The following is a 16,869-nucleotide window of genomic DNA, read 5'->3' as shown; positions in this document are numbered from 1 at the left end:
TCATAAACTAGGAAACATTCGAGATTTGTAAATTTTATTAAAAACATTTGGGGTTTAGGGGAACATTTGATATTTCCTTCATTAAACATTTAGCAATTAGCCAAAACCCAAATACATTCAATTCAGTTCAATTCAATTTATTTGGCAAAAAATATGCAGTGATTGAATTGCAAACTGATTCCTATTAATGTTAAAAACTAAATGGCTATCATTGTTACACTCTTTCCTTTTCCACTTTGTTGGAATTCGATTTCCTCTTCAATCATAAAGCTAACAACTTTTAACATGAAGATGCTGAATCAAATGATATTAAACCACTTGAAATATTTCCAAACCCAAAAAGAAAATAATAAACCAACATGAAGTTGGGAGCTCTTATTAAGTGAGGAGACGGACGGACAAAAATGAAGAGCCGTTACCAGCTGGTTCAATGAAAAGGAATCCAAGGATACCTTCTCTACAAACCATATCATGCCCTTCTGGACCTCGGACTAGCAAAAGGAATAGGATTTCACGACTCACAGTATAACTTCATCTACACATGTACTACAAGAACAAATGTAACGCACACACATACACAAAACCATGCTGCTAAAAGATCATGCACATATTCACACAATGAACATTTTGACTTGTAACTTCTATTCACGCAAGTTTCTTACAAGTGGTGGGACGATTAATCGGAATCGGAAAAATTGGAGCTTTTTAGGGTATCAGAATCAGTATCAGAATCGGAAAGATTTGAGCCTATTTACCGATGCCAAAGGCGATTCCTTTAATCATCCTTTTTATTTGATTTTGGTTTAAGAAACATCTTCCACTGCTTGTAGTAATAATGAAATGATAAATATTTATTGATTTAAACTTCCAGCAAGACTAAAATCTACAGATCATCCCCTACAAGCGTGTTTTTACATTTGAGAAAATATTTTAGATGTGTTTTTTCAGTAATCAGGACAAAATAACACTTTTATAAGTAAAATATTTAGAGATTTATAAAGAATCGGAATTGGTAGTTGTATCGGAATCGGTAATTGTATCAGAATCGGGAAATATATTGGAATCGTCCCATCACTACTTCTTTTTCATGTCGAACTATGAACATTTACATTACTGAAAAATAACTTTAATATTCTCTTGTATAAAATGTTTTGTTATCAAATTTCTTTTTTCTCAGTTTCCCTTGTACAAAACTGTGTTCATGTTTTTAGGTAGCATTTGTAACCTGGTGACGCTTCTATTCTCTTTATGTTACAATTCATTTCATTATATGTATGCCTGTTTATACAGGGTGTCTAAAAAGTCACTGAAGGGTTGAAAATCTTTGCAGTATAGCATTGAACAACATACGCAAGTTGTGAAATTGTTTTACCAAAATCAGGGGTCAATTTGGCGACAACATTATCTCTCGCTATGGCAATGTCAAATGGCCATCAACGTAACCAGCATTGACATGAAGTTCCATTGCTATATTAATCATTTTTATCATGGGCAAAATTAAAAGAACGTATAGAAACATCGCCCCAAAAATAAGTATGTGATACCGTCTCCACCAGTTATTTTGGCGGAAGGGATACAAAGAGAAGAAACTATTCTCCAGATATTGAGCACTGGAAAGAACCCCCCCTACCCCAAAAAAATAATAATTAAAAATAAATCATTACAACTTTTGTTTCAAAAAAAAAAAAAAAAAAAAAAAAATTAGCCAAGTAGGCAGAACCTCTAAAAAAAAAATGAAGATCTACCAAAAATTAATTCCAAAAACAATTAAATGAAATTTTTCGTCATTGTAATGCCCCTCTCCCAATGTAATTTGTCATATTTTGGGGTTCGTTTTGTTTATGAAATTGTTAGGTGAAAGTACAGAGTGGTCTCATAAAAATTAATTAAATTTATCGTTATTTTATGTTTTAAATGTAATTCCCGCTCCCCCCCCCACCACCAAAATAGAACAAAAAGCAAATTGTATTTGTTATGTTTTGTCCCCCCCCCCACCGCCATATCGCCAAACTTGAAAAAATGTTGGAGGTGACATGTCTCGTGGAATGCTTGATAGCCAAAATGTGGATGCTCATTTTACGTTAAATTAATATGGAAAAGTGATCCACCCCTCTAAAATGTTAACTTTCTTTCTTTTCAAAATTTCTTTCATATTATTTATAAAGGCTATTTAAACATATTAGGCCAAAAAAAGTAGATCTTTATTTTTTTTAGGTAGGTCACATCGTAAAAAATTTACCGATTTCTGTATAACCGTTTATAGAATAATAAAAACAAACACATGAAATCTTTTCTTCAGTTTTTCGTAAGTGTTTTTTTTTTAATATTTTAAAAACACAATAAAAGTCAAACATTTTTCTATCTACTCAGAATTATTTTTTCAAGCTAAAAATTTATTGAGATTACCAAATTATTTTATTTTTTACTTATATTCCGAAGGGACAAATAACTCTAAAACAAAGATTTAAAAAAAAATCGATGTTGGAATAATAATTCCAAATAAATTTAATTAAATATATTATCAATATAATTATTGTTTAAAATCTATTAAATAACAATTTTAAATAGAACACTTATAACAATTCTCTCGCTAGAAACATTAACTAAGATACCACTATTTAATAAAATCAATTTTTCTTAATGTAATATGCAAATGAGATAATCTCTTTATTGTATCTAGTTTGCAAGAATCATACTACATAATAGAAATAAATGAGAGGAAAGTAAGGAATCTTTTGTATCAAATTTTGAACAAACAAGAATACGAATTTAATATATATATATATATATATATATATATATATATATTTATTTATTTATTTATTATTTTTAAAAACAGTAATCTACAGACACGCGTGTTTCAGAACCATACTCCTCATCAGCGTAGCTTGACTGTTGGTAGGATTCGAACCTTATGTATTTCAATCCAGCGCCCTAATCCACTCTGCTATGTTGCCATAGACGATTTACTGCTTCGTTTTTGATTTTTTAAACGATAGTAATGTTTATGTTTGTTAACAAACTTATGTATATATATATATATATAAACAGTGTATTACAAAAGTCAGTACACTCCTCACATTTCTTCAAATATTTAAGTATATCTTTTCATGGGATACCACTAAAAATGATTTTTTTTTTTTACATAATGAAAAGTAGTCTGTCTGCAGTATATATAACAAAATTAATTTCTTTCTCCTCAAAATAACTCAAAATATAGTTATTAAAAGCTAAATCCCTGACAACAAAAGTGAGTACACCTAGGTGTGTCAGAAACTGACCTTACGAATGCGTGAAATATATTGAATAATTCGACTCCTATCTTTCCAAGCTTATAACTACTCGAAAAATGTAATTAAACCCTAATTTTTTTTTTCAATTTAAGGAGCAAGGATCAAAGTTTCATAAAAAAAAAAAAAAAAATGTGTTAAGGTTTTAAACTTCGGACTTTACAAGTAAATTTCTAAAAAACACTCCTTTTTTTTTTGTTTTAAATTCGAATATATTATTTATTGATCTTTTATCTTCAATTTGTGATTTATAAAACTTTGGTGAGTAAATTAATTATTTACTTTTTAATAGACATTCCAAAATGGGGGGAGGCGTGAATTAAAAAAAAACGTTTGTCTAAAAATATTATATTCGGTTTATTGGAAAGAGCATAAAATTTCACATTGACCCTTAAAATATCGTAAAAATTGAATCAATAGAAAAATTTTGGTAGATTCTTAAAGTTTAAAAATTGAAAAATACTTAACTCGTAAAAATCAATTGATTTCATTACTGTTTTTTAAAAAATAAAAAAATAATATTTCTATTACGTTTTATACAACTTTAATAGTTTATTTTGGAAGTATAATCCATAAAGAAAATAAACAACCCACTTTTAAATAAGAAATTACCAGTTTTTTATATTTTATTCACAGTTTCATGTTAGGGGTGTCAAAAATTCCCAAAAAATTCTGATACACCTATGAAAAGTTGTCAATATTAACATAGAGCATGTCAACTCTCAATATTTATGTGGCCATCATCATTATCTAAAACTGCTTTTACTCTCCTGGGCATGGAGTTTACCAAAGCTTCACATGTAGTCACTGGAATGCTCTCCCACTCTTCAATTACGACGTCGCGGAGCTGGCGGATATTTGAGGCTTTGCGCACATCCACCTTCTGTTTGAGGATGCCGCAAAGGTGTTCTATTAGGTTCAAGTCTGGAGACATGCTTGGCCAGTCCATCACCTTTACCCTCAGCCTCTTCAGTAAAGCAGTGGTTGTCTTGTATGTGTGTTTTGGGTCATTGTTATGCTGGAACACTGCTCTGGAACCCAGTTACTGGAGGGAGGGGATCATGCTCTGCTGCAGTATTTGACAGTACATGTTGGAGTTCATGTTTCCCTCAATGAAATGTAACTCATGCAGCCCTAGTCCATGACATTCCCACCACCATGCTTGACTGTAGGTATGACACACTTATCTTTGTACTCCTCACCTGGCCGCTACCACATATGCTTAATGCCATCAGAACCAAACAAATTAAATTTCGTGTGTGCATGCTTCATTGGATGTACAAACGTTTATGTGTATCTCTCGTTGTTTATCAAGGCTCTTCGCCTCCTTCCCTCCAAGGACTAAACTGGATTATGATGTGTGCACTTTTGACTAAAAAACAGATACAATGGGGGAAAAATTGATATGTTTGGCTTTCTATAGTATGCACACAATTTGGAGATTAAATATTCCTTGTACTGTAGCACATCACACAATAAGTTCTGGGCCTGCTGTATAGCTGATCACACTAATAAAAAAATATATGATTCTTTATGAAGTATTAACTTTCAAATGTTCCATGTTGAAATGTAAGTGTAAAGTAACTTATTCAAAATTCTGATGGGAAAAGCATTGCTCAAGCAAAGCAATGGCTTGATAAGTGTTATTTGAACTGGTATGCTGAATTTAAACATGGTCATATAGACAAAAATGTTGTTGAATACTCAGGTTGCCCAAATTTGTCAGTTGTCCTTGAAAACACCAAAAAATGCCAACAAATTCGTTCAGGTTGATCATAAATTGAAGTTGTATGAGAGCAGAGGAGTTGAAAATGTTACCATTTTGCATACACATTTGTCAATAAGGAATCTGTGTTCAAAGTGGTTGCCACATTTGATCACAGCCAATCAAAAGCAACAATGCATCGACAATTCAAGTATTGATTGCAACCACCTCAGTGCAACATATATGAGGTTTTGGCATGAATATATGACAATGTATCCCCCAATCAGCAGGTAAAGGCCAACCAAAGACACACACATGACCAGACAATGTTTTGGTTTCCCTAATTTGGAATGTGCAAAACATTTTGTTCATTGATTAGCTTAAAAATAGCAAATATTTCATAGCATTATTATTATTATTATTATTATTATGTATGAGGGAAGACATCATCAAAAGTGGACACAAGTGAAGAAAAAAGTGCTTATTCACCAATGCACCATGTCACAAGTTTATCACACAATGGCAAAACAACAGGAAGTACACTCTGAATTGCTTTCACACACCCTATTTGACAGATCTGGATGTCAGTGGCTATTGACTGTTTGCAAACCTCAAAAGAAAGAGATTTTGCTCCAATGAAGAAGTGATATTGGAAACAGAGTCGTATTTTAATGTCAAAGACAAATCGCTCCACAGAAAAAAGGTATTAAATTATAAGAGAAGCATTAGAATCAGTGACTCTCTCTAAAAAGAGACTAAACTGATTAACAAAGCCAAATTCTGCCTAAAATGTTGTTAATCCTTGGACGAAGTGATATGCTAATGCACATGCAAAAATATCTTTCTCTAAATAAAATATTGTTATGTTTACAATCACTTTATTTGTTATTTGTTATTTGCTTTGATATTATTCGGTGGTTACATATTACCTAAAACCAATAAGTAAACAATTTATATTTAAAATGAAAAAAAAATTTTCCCTTTTGTTATCTCCCTGGATATAAACTGTATTTTGGAAAGCAGACTTATGTCTCATCGATTCGACCAGCCGAGTTCAGTCGAACTAACATTCAATGGACGTATTGCACAGTGATTACAATTAATTATGTCCTCACAATGAAGTAATTCTTTTTCATTTGAAATATATATCTATACAACATTGTTTTATTCAAATGTATATGTCATTCAGTAAAACCCCAGGATACGGCATTAAAAATTAGTAACAAAATACAGTACAGTATATAATGCACATGTATATAATCGAATAACATAAATAACACCATAAGGCGGGGCAAATACCGTAACCAGGGTCCGGAAAAACATTGTATTCCACGTCGTAACCTGAAAAAACGTATCCTAGGGCCACCGTATCCCAGAGTTCTACTATACTGTATCATTCGCAAAGACCATATTACTTTAATTGCACTATCTGATGGTTGAGATGAAAAAGAAACCCTATTCTCTCTACTCATTTGTCACATCCGCTTCTATATCAATGATCTTCCTTGGAATGTTATTCCGAAGGTTAACATCGTCATATATGCTGGTAATACCATTTTACTCTCGTGTTACTTGTCGCCAATTTCCCTGAGATCAACTGAAATATTCAGCTGATTTGGAAGTTGATTTGAGTTCAGTGGTGGCTTGGAATAAGAAGTGACTTGCTCTGTTTAATACTGTCAAGACTCAGCTTGTGTCTTTCAATCACAGATGTAATCTCCCCCCCCACCCCACCCCACCCGAGATTTTTTTATAGATAGCTCTGTTCTTGAAGAGAAATCGCTTCTGAACTAACTTTCTGGCCTTTCTTTCTTATGAAATCTTTCTCAGAGTCTATACATTGAATCTATTGCCCTTTCTGCTTCTTGTAAAGTTGGTTCTCTCTATCACTCCAAACACTTTATCACCTGAGACTGGTCTCTCTCTCTCTCTCTACAAATCTACTATCAGATCTCAGATCTTACATGGAATACTGCTGTTATATTTGTGCTGGTAAATCTCTGTCTCATTTAGATATTTTGATAAGGTGCAGAAGTGTATCTGTAATTTGGTTTGATCTACTCTTTCTACTTCTCTGTACTCTCTCTCCCCCCCTCTCTCTCTCTCTCTCTCTCTCTCTCTCACACACATGTTGTGTTGCTAGTCTCAGTCTTTTCTATAAATACTATGATGACATGTGTTCTTCAGAATTGTTAAATTTATTCTCTATTCTCTGTTTTATTTGTTCCAGCTAATTTGACTTGTTGGTCTCCATCAACTCACTGTTTTAATACTTCATTGTAATACAGCTTCAAATTCCAGTAGCTTCTTTCTAATAACTGCAAGCTTATGTAACTCTCTTGCTGTTGACTGTTTTCCTTCTAGCTGTAGCTTTGGTCTTTTCAAGACTAAGGTTAATAGGCATCTTTTATCTTTGCATTAATAATCTTTCATCCTTTTTTTAGCTTCTTACATTAAGTGGCTTCATGTCGTGTCTGAAGCGACTTCCATAAATAAGACAAAAAACAAACAAGCTAAATTATTAGAGTTTAGTATTATATAAATTGCAGTCACTATTCCTTTATTTGGTTCAAAGCGCAAATTATTTTAGGGGTGCATAAATATGAATACAATCTTTTGCAATACACCAATGACTATAATCTAATTTATTAAACTCATTATGTTTGTGCATGCGTGTCTGTCTGTCTGTCTGACTGTTGCCAATTTTTTCAAAGTGCATCTCCTCTGAGATGCAAGGTCACAGAGTCATGCGAGGCAGGTAAAACGATTGCATTTTTTGTGGCTCGCTGTTTACTGGGTTTTTAGCCAGTGAAGTAGCTAAGGGGTCAAAATTGAAAACAATTGGAACTTAGCAGGCATAAGTCAACTAAATGTGTTATTTGTATGCATGCGCAAATATATGTTAAAGTCATTTTTAACTATTTCTTATCCATCTGACGATAGCTTGAATAGTAATGAATATGGTTGAAGCACTATTTATTTTGGTTTCAATTCTAACTTACAGCACCCAAGTCATATTTTTTTCCTATTTTTGAAATCACTACTATATATTGGATAAAATATAATATATAATAATCGATAAAGAATTGAATCTATGATGATAAATGCAAAAACCGCATGTGATTTTGTTACTGCTGAGCATCATTCATTCATTTCGAATGAAGCAGATGATTATTGTTGGCATTCGTTTCTCTGATATCTTTATAGTTAGAATGCTTTCCACAAAGATATTGGATACTTATCGAAGGAACCATCTGAATGTTGCCAACATCCCTAAGTGAAAGTGTTTCTGTGGAATGAACTGGATTTGAACTTTGGCACATCCAGGTTGTCAGTCTGTATCATTAACCACTTAGCCACTGTCACCTCCCTGATATTGCTGCTGTAAATTACACCTGAAACTCAAACTAAATTACACTTAATTTACTTTCAGGCTAGGATCAAAGACGGTACAACGATATTGTGGGGTTTGCATTTGGACCAAACGTCTACTGAATGGAAATATGTCACAAACTACTATAAGGGCTTTGGAAACAGACCTCTATAACAAGATATAATCTGAAACTATATTAGCTAGAGTAATTTCAGTTTGAACAAAGGTGATATAATAACAGGTACTAGTATAGCTGTCGAACCAAACAAAATCGATTTTTGTTCGGTATCTTCTGGCCATTTACAGAAGCAGCTAGAAAAGGCAAAATCAAAAAGAAACTGGCATCCAAATCAAAATGAGACAATTTTGCAACAGGAAAAAGATAATAAAGGAAAACTTATCATATATTTATTTTTACGACAATTTATTTGTTGATGAAGAAAATAAATAAAATACTTTTATCACGAGAAAGTTAAAAATGAAAAGTTTTTTTTTATTTTATTTTTCCATAAATCCATTTTTTTCTATAGAATAAAAGCAATGTAGCAGCAACTTTTACAAATGGTAACGATTTTTACACATTTTTTTTTGTCTTCTTGCTTAATGAGACAGCTTTTTAAATAACAAAAAATAAACCTACTAGATGAAGGTTAGGATTTGTTTAACGATAGGGTTCCTAGGATTAAAAAAGTAGTATGTTTGCAATTTTTCACTCAAAATGTATTCCGATTGTGACATCAATTAATTGCCTGCCAGTTTAAAGCGTTAAATTTCGTTAGTTTGTCCCTTTGTTCCAGAAAAGAACTTACTATTAAAAAATATTTATTTTCTTCAGTTTTATTGTGAATATATAACCATTATATATATATATATATATATATATATATATATATATATATATATATATATATATATATATATATATATATATATCGCCATTTTGATTGAAAAACTACAAATTTACCATACAGATTTACCAAAAAGTTCTGCTTTTTAGGTTAAGTTTTCTTTTGGATTTAGCATATGATTGGCTAAACGCTTCAACATCTTCTGGCTATTTATGTAAACGAAAGGAAGATGCCGAACAAAACGTCAGTTTTATTTGGTTCGAAAGGTCTAACAGTATTATTCAATAATATCTATAAGTGTCTTATACATTTTAATAAATGTTCAATGAATGGCGTTGTAATGTACATCACACATCATGGTCTTCAGTCAGGTGTGAGTTGACCAGAGACCACTTATCCAGATTTAATTTGTATTGATACCTCAATCTCAGTTGTTAGATCATTTGAGAAAGAAGACAGCAGAAGAAGAGGAAGAAGAAGAAGAAATGTTCCTGTACTTATCACATGACTCTTTAAACTAAAAATACAAACTTAATTTCTCCTGTCGCCTGCTTCGAGGAAGACATTACAAACAGTACAACTGAACTGAACAATACGGACGGACTCTCGGTTGGTCTGTCAAATTGTCGTCTGCACACATCGGCTCCCGGATCTTTTCGTCTTTTTTTAAAAAGAAGAGGTGCAGGCCTACCATTGCTCACCCACTAAAAAATGGCAGCAAGCGAGGTGAGTTCTTGCCAACCAAAAAAAGTTTACCTAATTTTATACTTTTTTGTTATTGTGCCAAAAAAATATTTTTAAACGATTTCTTTTTTTTAAAAACATGACATCTTTGCAAATAATCTTTTCTTTTCTGTTCTTTTTTTGTGTGTGTTTGAACTATTCAGAATTTCATTGCATGAAGTAAAACTGCCACAGTCATCTTCATAGTTCTCTTGGCATCAATGAGTATTTATTATTGATTTTCAAATACATTTTTATTTTTAACTCAACAAGAAAATATAATGTTGGTAAATTTGTTCTATTAAATAGTGTTTTCGTTTCTTTTTTTCTTCATTTATATATTACTAGCAAGTCTCTGGTCGTTGCCCGGTCGTAAAATACTTTTAGGTGAATAATATGGACATAACCTCATATTTTAGATTTGCATTGTACTTGATCCATAATCATAAGACACCAATTAAGTAAAATTTACTGAATTTTGATTTTTTTTCAAAAGAGCTTCTAAGCTTAAGCGTTAAATTTTAAGCATTTTCTAAAATCAAAATCATATAATCGATTTTGATCAAACTCAGAATAAGGATTCTAGACATAAGGTTTAGTACCATTTCTTGATTTTAACATTTGTAGAGTAACATAAAGTGGCGCAAACTGTCCTGTTTGGGGAATTAATTTTATCTGTCTTGAGCCAGGTATCAATTAATTTTGTCTGTCCTGGGACAAGTGTCAATTAATTTTACCTGTCCTGAGACTGGTATCAATTAATTTTAACTCTCCTGGGATGGGTATCCTTCTAGTGATTAGATAAAAGTAAAATAAATGAATGATTAAAAAAAAAAAAACTGTTGCCGTTGAATTTTACTGCCGACCATCCTTAGGCCATTTTATGCCTACATCATACATGTTTTTGTATACGGTTAATTGGAGATTAATTTGAGTAATAAATAGATTTTGTAAAGGTTTTTACTACATACAGCACTTGGTTCCACAAGAAAAAAATAAAGAAAGAAACAAATATCAAGGCCTGTTGCTTGCTACTACATTTTCTCTCTTTTTTTTTTCTTCACTTACATTTGATATTTCTGAAGAGCTGCTTGAAAGGACTTATCCTCCCTTGACAGAGTTCAAAATAGACTTCGTAGCCTTGTGGGGGATGTCCTTTTCTCTTCCCTGCAACCTCTTTCTCACAGAAGAGATGTTGCGAGTTTTTCTTTGCTTTATCGTTATTTTCATGGCAAGTGCTCGGCTGAGCTCCATTCTTTGGTCCCTCCTCACCAAACTTTCACAAGAAACACCCGTCTAGCAGAAAACACTATCACTAATTTCCCCCACTCTTTATCTGTGTCTAAGCCTAAACATAGATTCCATGAGCAAAGCTTCTTTCTTAGAACTGCACGCTTATGGAATTGTCTTTCGTTTTTCTGCTTTCCAGCTGACTACAATATGGTTGTCTTCAAGTCTAACGTAAACAAGTTTTTGATGAGCTGTTCCATATAAGTTAACAAATTTACCGAATCTCCATTACTAACGGTTACTATATTGTCTAATTTCTACTGTACACTCTTTAACCCTTATCCTCGAGTGGCCTCTTGGCCTTGATAAGTGGTGATGCCTATGTAAAAAAAAAAAAAAAATAGAATAGAATAAAATTATCAATAAAATTTACAGAAATTCACGAATTTTACATGACTATTTGCTCCCAATCACATTTCAGCAAAAAATTAATGCCGTTTCAACTTGCTACCTCAACTGTTCTACATCTACTAACGTTAGAACTCTCAACCATTCTTTCAAGATGACCATACCATTCAAATTTTGAACGTTACACACAGTTACGCAGATGTTAACATGTAGAGACCCAACACGTTGTAAGCTCCATTACAACAAACAACAGCAAGGAATAACTCAATTCACTTTTTGCGTTGAAACAGCAACATTTATTTCTGGGTACTTTCCCGAATAAAACGTAATCATCCTCTCTTACGTGATTGTTATCATTGGTCTGCGCACGCATTCTTCCTTTTATAATCTTTTTTTTTCCTTGCTGTGACGTCACTTTGCACATGGCTCGGTCATTTGCATATAGCTGCCATATGCGCATTTGCACTCTGTTACAAATCTACTCTTATGCACACATCTCCCTATTACTGTCCAGATTTATTCTTCCCTTATGGTCATTAGAACTAAGTCCATCTTTAAGACACATTACATATCCATTGTCTCATTCTTATATCGTTTCTTTCCATGCAACGCATGTCCTCAACCCGCACTGGCCAGGTATCATTTTCATAGATTAGTGCTATTTTTTTCCTTTTTTTTTTTATAGATTAGGGTTAAGGCTTTGTGACTAATGGGAAAAGGAGGTCAGAGTTAATTTTGTTAATGAAATATAAAGGTTAGTGACTAGTTAGTAGGAGAAAGGTGTCCAAAAGTATAAATTATTTCCAGTTCGATCAGACATTTATTTTTATTTTTTCTTTGAGATAAGAATTCGTCTGTCAGAACGATGAAGACATTCTAATCCTCCTAGGAATGATGTATGACACGTGCTGGGAGTTTTGTTTAAAGTAAAGCTGGCTTGCACAGAGCCAGCCTCACTCTCGTTCCAACTAGTCTGATCCAGCAGCAAGACAGAGTCGAGATAGCTAGAGGTCAGGTGCGATGAAGGAGCTGCCAGAAGTGCCGACGTCCCCTACATACAGCGCCTGGTATTCTTAAATGGTTACTCATCAGGTACTAGCAAGCTCAGGGTTGATTAACTTTTTGGTGATCTAACTAGAACCAGTGATTGTTCTGTATATTTGATACACAAAGATGCAGTTAGGTCACATACACTTTTTTGCTGATGAGAAGGTTCTGCAGTTTAAGAAAGAAATAAAAGATGGTTTCTTATATTTCCGTAACTTGTTATTTACCATTTTAGCATTAGCATTCTTTTCGATTCCAGTCCAGCACCTGAAATTGTTAGAGTTTCAATGGATTCGATTTTCAGCCGACTTTTAATCAAACCTAGAAAACAAAATATTTAATAATATTATAAAACCCTCTATTTACATACACTATGTCAATGATATTCTTATTCCAGCTATGCCAGTTATAAACAAAAACACAAACTTCAGGATCTTAAATAAAAACAAAAACCAAAAACACTGTTCTTAAGTTCATAGTATAACTAAACGTAAATAATAAAATTCCATTTCTTGATGTTTTTATTAATACCTCTAATAATACACTTACACTTTTAAAAACACTTATAAAAAAAAAAAACTAGCCTGGGTGCCCGGCATTACCCGGGTGTTTGGCAGTGTGTGTTGAGAAAAAAAAATGTGGTAGTAGGCATACAGGCTCAAACTCGTATCGTGAAGGAGGGAAAGAACTTGAAAAAAAACAAAAAACTTGACGTCTTTGCCGTTGCGTCCATCGCCAAACCGGAAGTGGCGAAGGTTCAAATTAAGGCTAGTCAATCGAAATGAAGGAATGACTTTAAAAAATATTGGTGAAAAAAAGCGACCCCTTCCTGTAGAAAAGTGCCCAATTGAGGATGAACAAATTAATGTTTTTAGCCAATTTTTTTATATTTGTCGTCCGAAGGGTCGAACTTCAAAAAGCTTCAAAAAGATACTGATCTTATGAAAATCTATCGCCTCTGTCGAGAGTTTTAGACATACATACATGCATACATACATTTTAACAGACAGATGAGATTTATATTATAGACAACCAACTTAAGTTCTACTTTTTAAAATTTCAAGAGCAAATGCTTCCATCACAAAACAGCCGTTGTTAAAAGCCTACTAAATCATGCAAAACTAATCTTGAACTAAAAATATGAAACAAGTCCTTATTAATAACGAATGCCCTAATTATACTATCAATGAACAAATAAAATTAATAATTTGTAACTTGAAAAACGCACTAAAATAAAAAAATAAAATAATAATAATAATAATAATAATAATAATAATAATAATAATAATAATAATACCTAACATGACATGTCAAACTACTCGTATATTAACATATACCACTGTAATCAAATATAATCAAACTTCAAAGTAAGAAGGCCATAAAAATATTACACTCAGATACATATCCTTAATCGGAAATAATAAAATTAAATTCATTTGATATAAATTTAAGATCCAAAATCTTATAGTAAAAAGCAACTCCTCCTCAACCTTTAAAGCATTAGAAAATATGTTATTTATTAGTTTAAATGCTCTTTGGGAGAATGTAACTTCCATAATAATAATAATAACAAAGCTAATAGTTACATTGGTTTTATAGCCACTACCCTATACCATTGCCTCACCATGCATTTTATAAATTCTAACTTAATTTATCACAACCTACAAAAACATAAATAACTCCCTTCTGATTTAAGACAAATTTTATTTAATAACACTAAAATAATACATTCCAAAACTGATTTTAAAAAAATAAAAATTACGCAAAGCTATCTTCATTAAATCTCAATAATCTGTAATTAATAACATTACGTATGAAACCAGTAGAAACATTTTAAAATGCTTAACATAATACAATTTTATCTAATTATGGTGTCACTGAATTTAAATTGTTAATGTCTTTCCTGAAAAGTGCGAGTATGTTCTCTTGGCATAGGAGAAGGGATATAATCTATGACATGCTGGCTTTATATGAATGTCATTCAGAGTTTGTGATCTAAAATAGTAAATTAATTTTATTTTTTATTAAAATTCTACCGAATAATTTTCCATAATTTTTTATGTACACTAACATTTTTCACTGATAAGTAAGTATATCTATAAGTATTCCTGCTATTTTATTTTGAACTCCATATTTCATATGTATCTCAATATAAATAAGCACAAAAAAGAATTAAAAGAAAGTTTTCAATTATATTACGTTTATTTATTGAAAATTATTGAAATTCCGTCTAATATTGTCATTCTTTTATATATTAAATCGTGTTTCCTACAAACTGCATTGTCATAGCCTTCAAACACAACTCCTTTCACACTATACACAATGCTTCAAGCAAACTACAACATCCTTTTCATATATATATATATATATATATATATATATATATATATATATATGCGTAGATCGTCATATTGTTTAGATCACTCTGACTGACATTAAAAGCATTTAAAAAAAAAGAATAAATGTTTAATTTCAACTGTATCTCTCATAGTTGTTGGTAGCCAAATGGTTTGGGTCTTTGCTAATGAAGCCAGACATGACTGCCAGGGTTCAAATTTCTCAACTGGCATTAATCGTGACACCCTGCACTGATGATACCCAAAAGGATGAAACACAAGTGTCTGTATTTAATTATTATATATATATATATATATATATATATATATATATATATATATATATATATATATATATATATATATATATATAATCTCCTAAAGTTTGAAAAAACAAAATTTAAAAAAAAACATAAAAACTGGTAGGAACTTAGTTAATCCAATAAATAAAATGCACTTTACGTGGATGCAAATCATTTAATCAAAATTTTTAAGCACAAGTGGAATACAAAGTCTGAACTTTAATCAATAATTATTTGGATTCATTAGACTACTGTTCTCATCTTTAGTGCTATTTTCACAATGTTTTGATTGATGTAACCTCTGACCTTCTTCAGATGTATCTTGTTGAACTCGGGAATCTTTCTGTTGAATTATTATCCAGCCATGGCTGACAGAATGAGGGCATGCTATCTTTGTAGATTAAATAAAGAGTTTCATTCGAAATTCCATGCAGATTCCAGAGTTTGATGGGAAGTTTCTCGAATTTGATGAAAAGATCCCAGAGTTTGATAATATATACCTGAAGAAGGTCGGAGGTTCCATCAACCAAAACATGAAAATAACGCTCAAGCTGAGAATAGTTGTCGGAAGAAACCAAATAATACTAATAATCAATCCTTATCTAAAAAAATTCAGAAACTTAAACCAACAAATCTTGAAATAAACGAGAACTTTAGCAAAACCATTAGCCAGACACTGCTTCAGTTGAGTGTCGTAAATCATAATTAATTTGGGAAACTTTAGCGTTTGTACTCAAATTCTTTCCTTTTTTTTTTTTTTTTTTTGTTAAAAACATCCCATTGATCACCTTTGTCACATCTTTTTTATTTCTAAACACCTGTCCCTCAGTAGACAGGTGTTATTTTAACCTTCCTTTGCCAGTTCTTGCAACTTCATAATAAGAGGTGTTACCTGATAATGACCGTAATTGTCCTACTGCAATTAGCCTAACTCCACGCGGTCAATCTTAAGTTACAGACTAACAGGTGCTAATGAAAGGCCTTCACCGATGTTTAAGACGTCTAATCAGCAAACGCCGTGTGTCGAACTCGTCCTGTTCAACCTTGTTTGGTGTGATTGTGATATCCACCGATTAGACCTGTCTATTATGGACAGATGCGTTTTCTAAAAGAAAGAGCTGACGCTTTCTCCAAGGTATCCTTGTGACTAAAAGAGAAGGTCTCGAGGTACATTCTTTACGTCATACTAATTATAGAATCTGATTTCTATTTATCTTGAACGAATCCACATTCAAGTCATTAAGGTCTCTATCAGACGATTTATCTGCTTATCTGGCAATTTACCGATTTCCTTCGTGAAAAAAGGAACCTGGTGTTGTCTGGGAGCAATGATTTAAAGGTTTAGACCAGTAGTTCTCAACTTTTTTTTTATCCATGGATTTCTTTTCTTTTTTATTTATTTTGCGCCCCCCCCCCCCAACTTCTTTCTATTTTTCATTAATAAAAAGAAAACATATCATTGGTGCTACCAAATCAGACTATCCGATGATACCGGCTTCTTGATCTAAAATGCACAAAACATTGATGTTATTGTTTGTTTTCCTTTCCCTTTGCAAAACTCAATCATGTCTTATGAAGCCAAAAACAAACAAAAAAAAACAATAATT

The 16,869-nt window shown here is 32.1% G+C and overlaps 2 protein-coding genes across 2 annotated transcripts in view; both read left to right on the top strand.

Annotated features, from left to right (window-relative positions):
• The window catches only part of LOC145240270 (uncharacterized), a 29,699-nt gene extending 21,157 nt beyond the window's left edge, over positions 1 to 8,542 (top strand). Inside the window, exon 4 of the mRNA XM_080103852.1 lies at positions 8,429 to 8,542. Coding sequence (XP_079959978.1) covers positions 8,429 to 8,542 — 114 coding nt within the window. The remainder of the gene's footprint in view (positions 1 to 8,428) is intronic.
• Positions 8,543 to 9,752: 1,210 nt separating this feature from the next.
• Positions 9,753 to 16,869, top strand: part of LOC145239761 (aldehyde dehydrogenase family 3 member B1-like) — an 82,113-nt gene continuing 74,996 nt past the window's right edge. The window contains exon 1 of the mRNA XM_080103191.1: positions 9,753 to 9,942. Within this exon, the coding sequence (XP_079959317.1) occupies positions 9,928 to 9,942 (15 nt within the window). The 5' untranslated portion in view covers positions 9,753 to 9,927. The remainder of the gene's footprint in view (positions 9,943 to 16,869) is intronic.

Source organism: Euprymna scolopes, chromosome 19, assembly GCF_053919585.1.
Source record: "Euprymna scolopes isolate OS-2025 chromosome 19, ASM5391958v1, whole genome shotgun sequence".
Classification (NCBI taxonomy): Eukaryota; Metazoa; Mollusca; class Cephalopoda; order Sepiida; family Sepiolidae; genus Euprymna; species Euprymna scolopes.
Note: the sequence above shows the minus strand (reverse complement) of the source record. Positions and strands in the feature narration are given on the sequence as shown.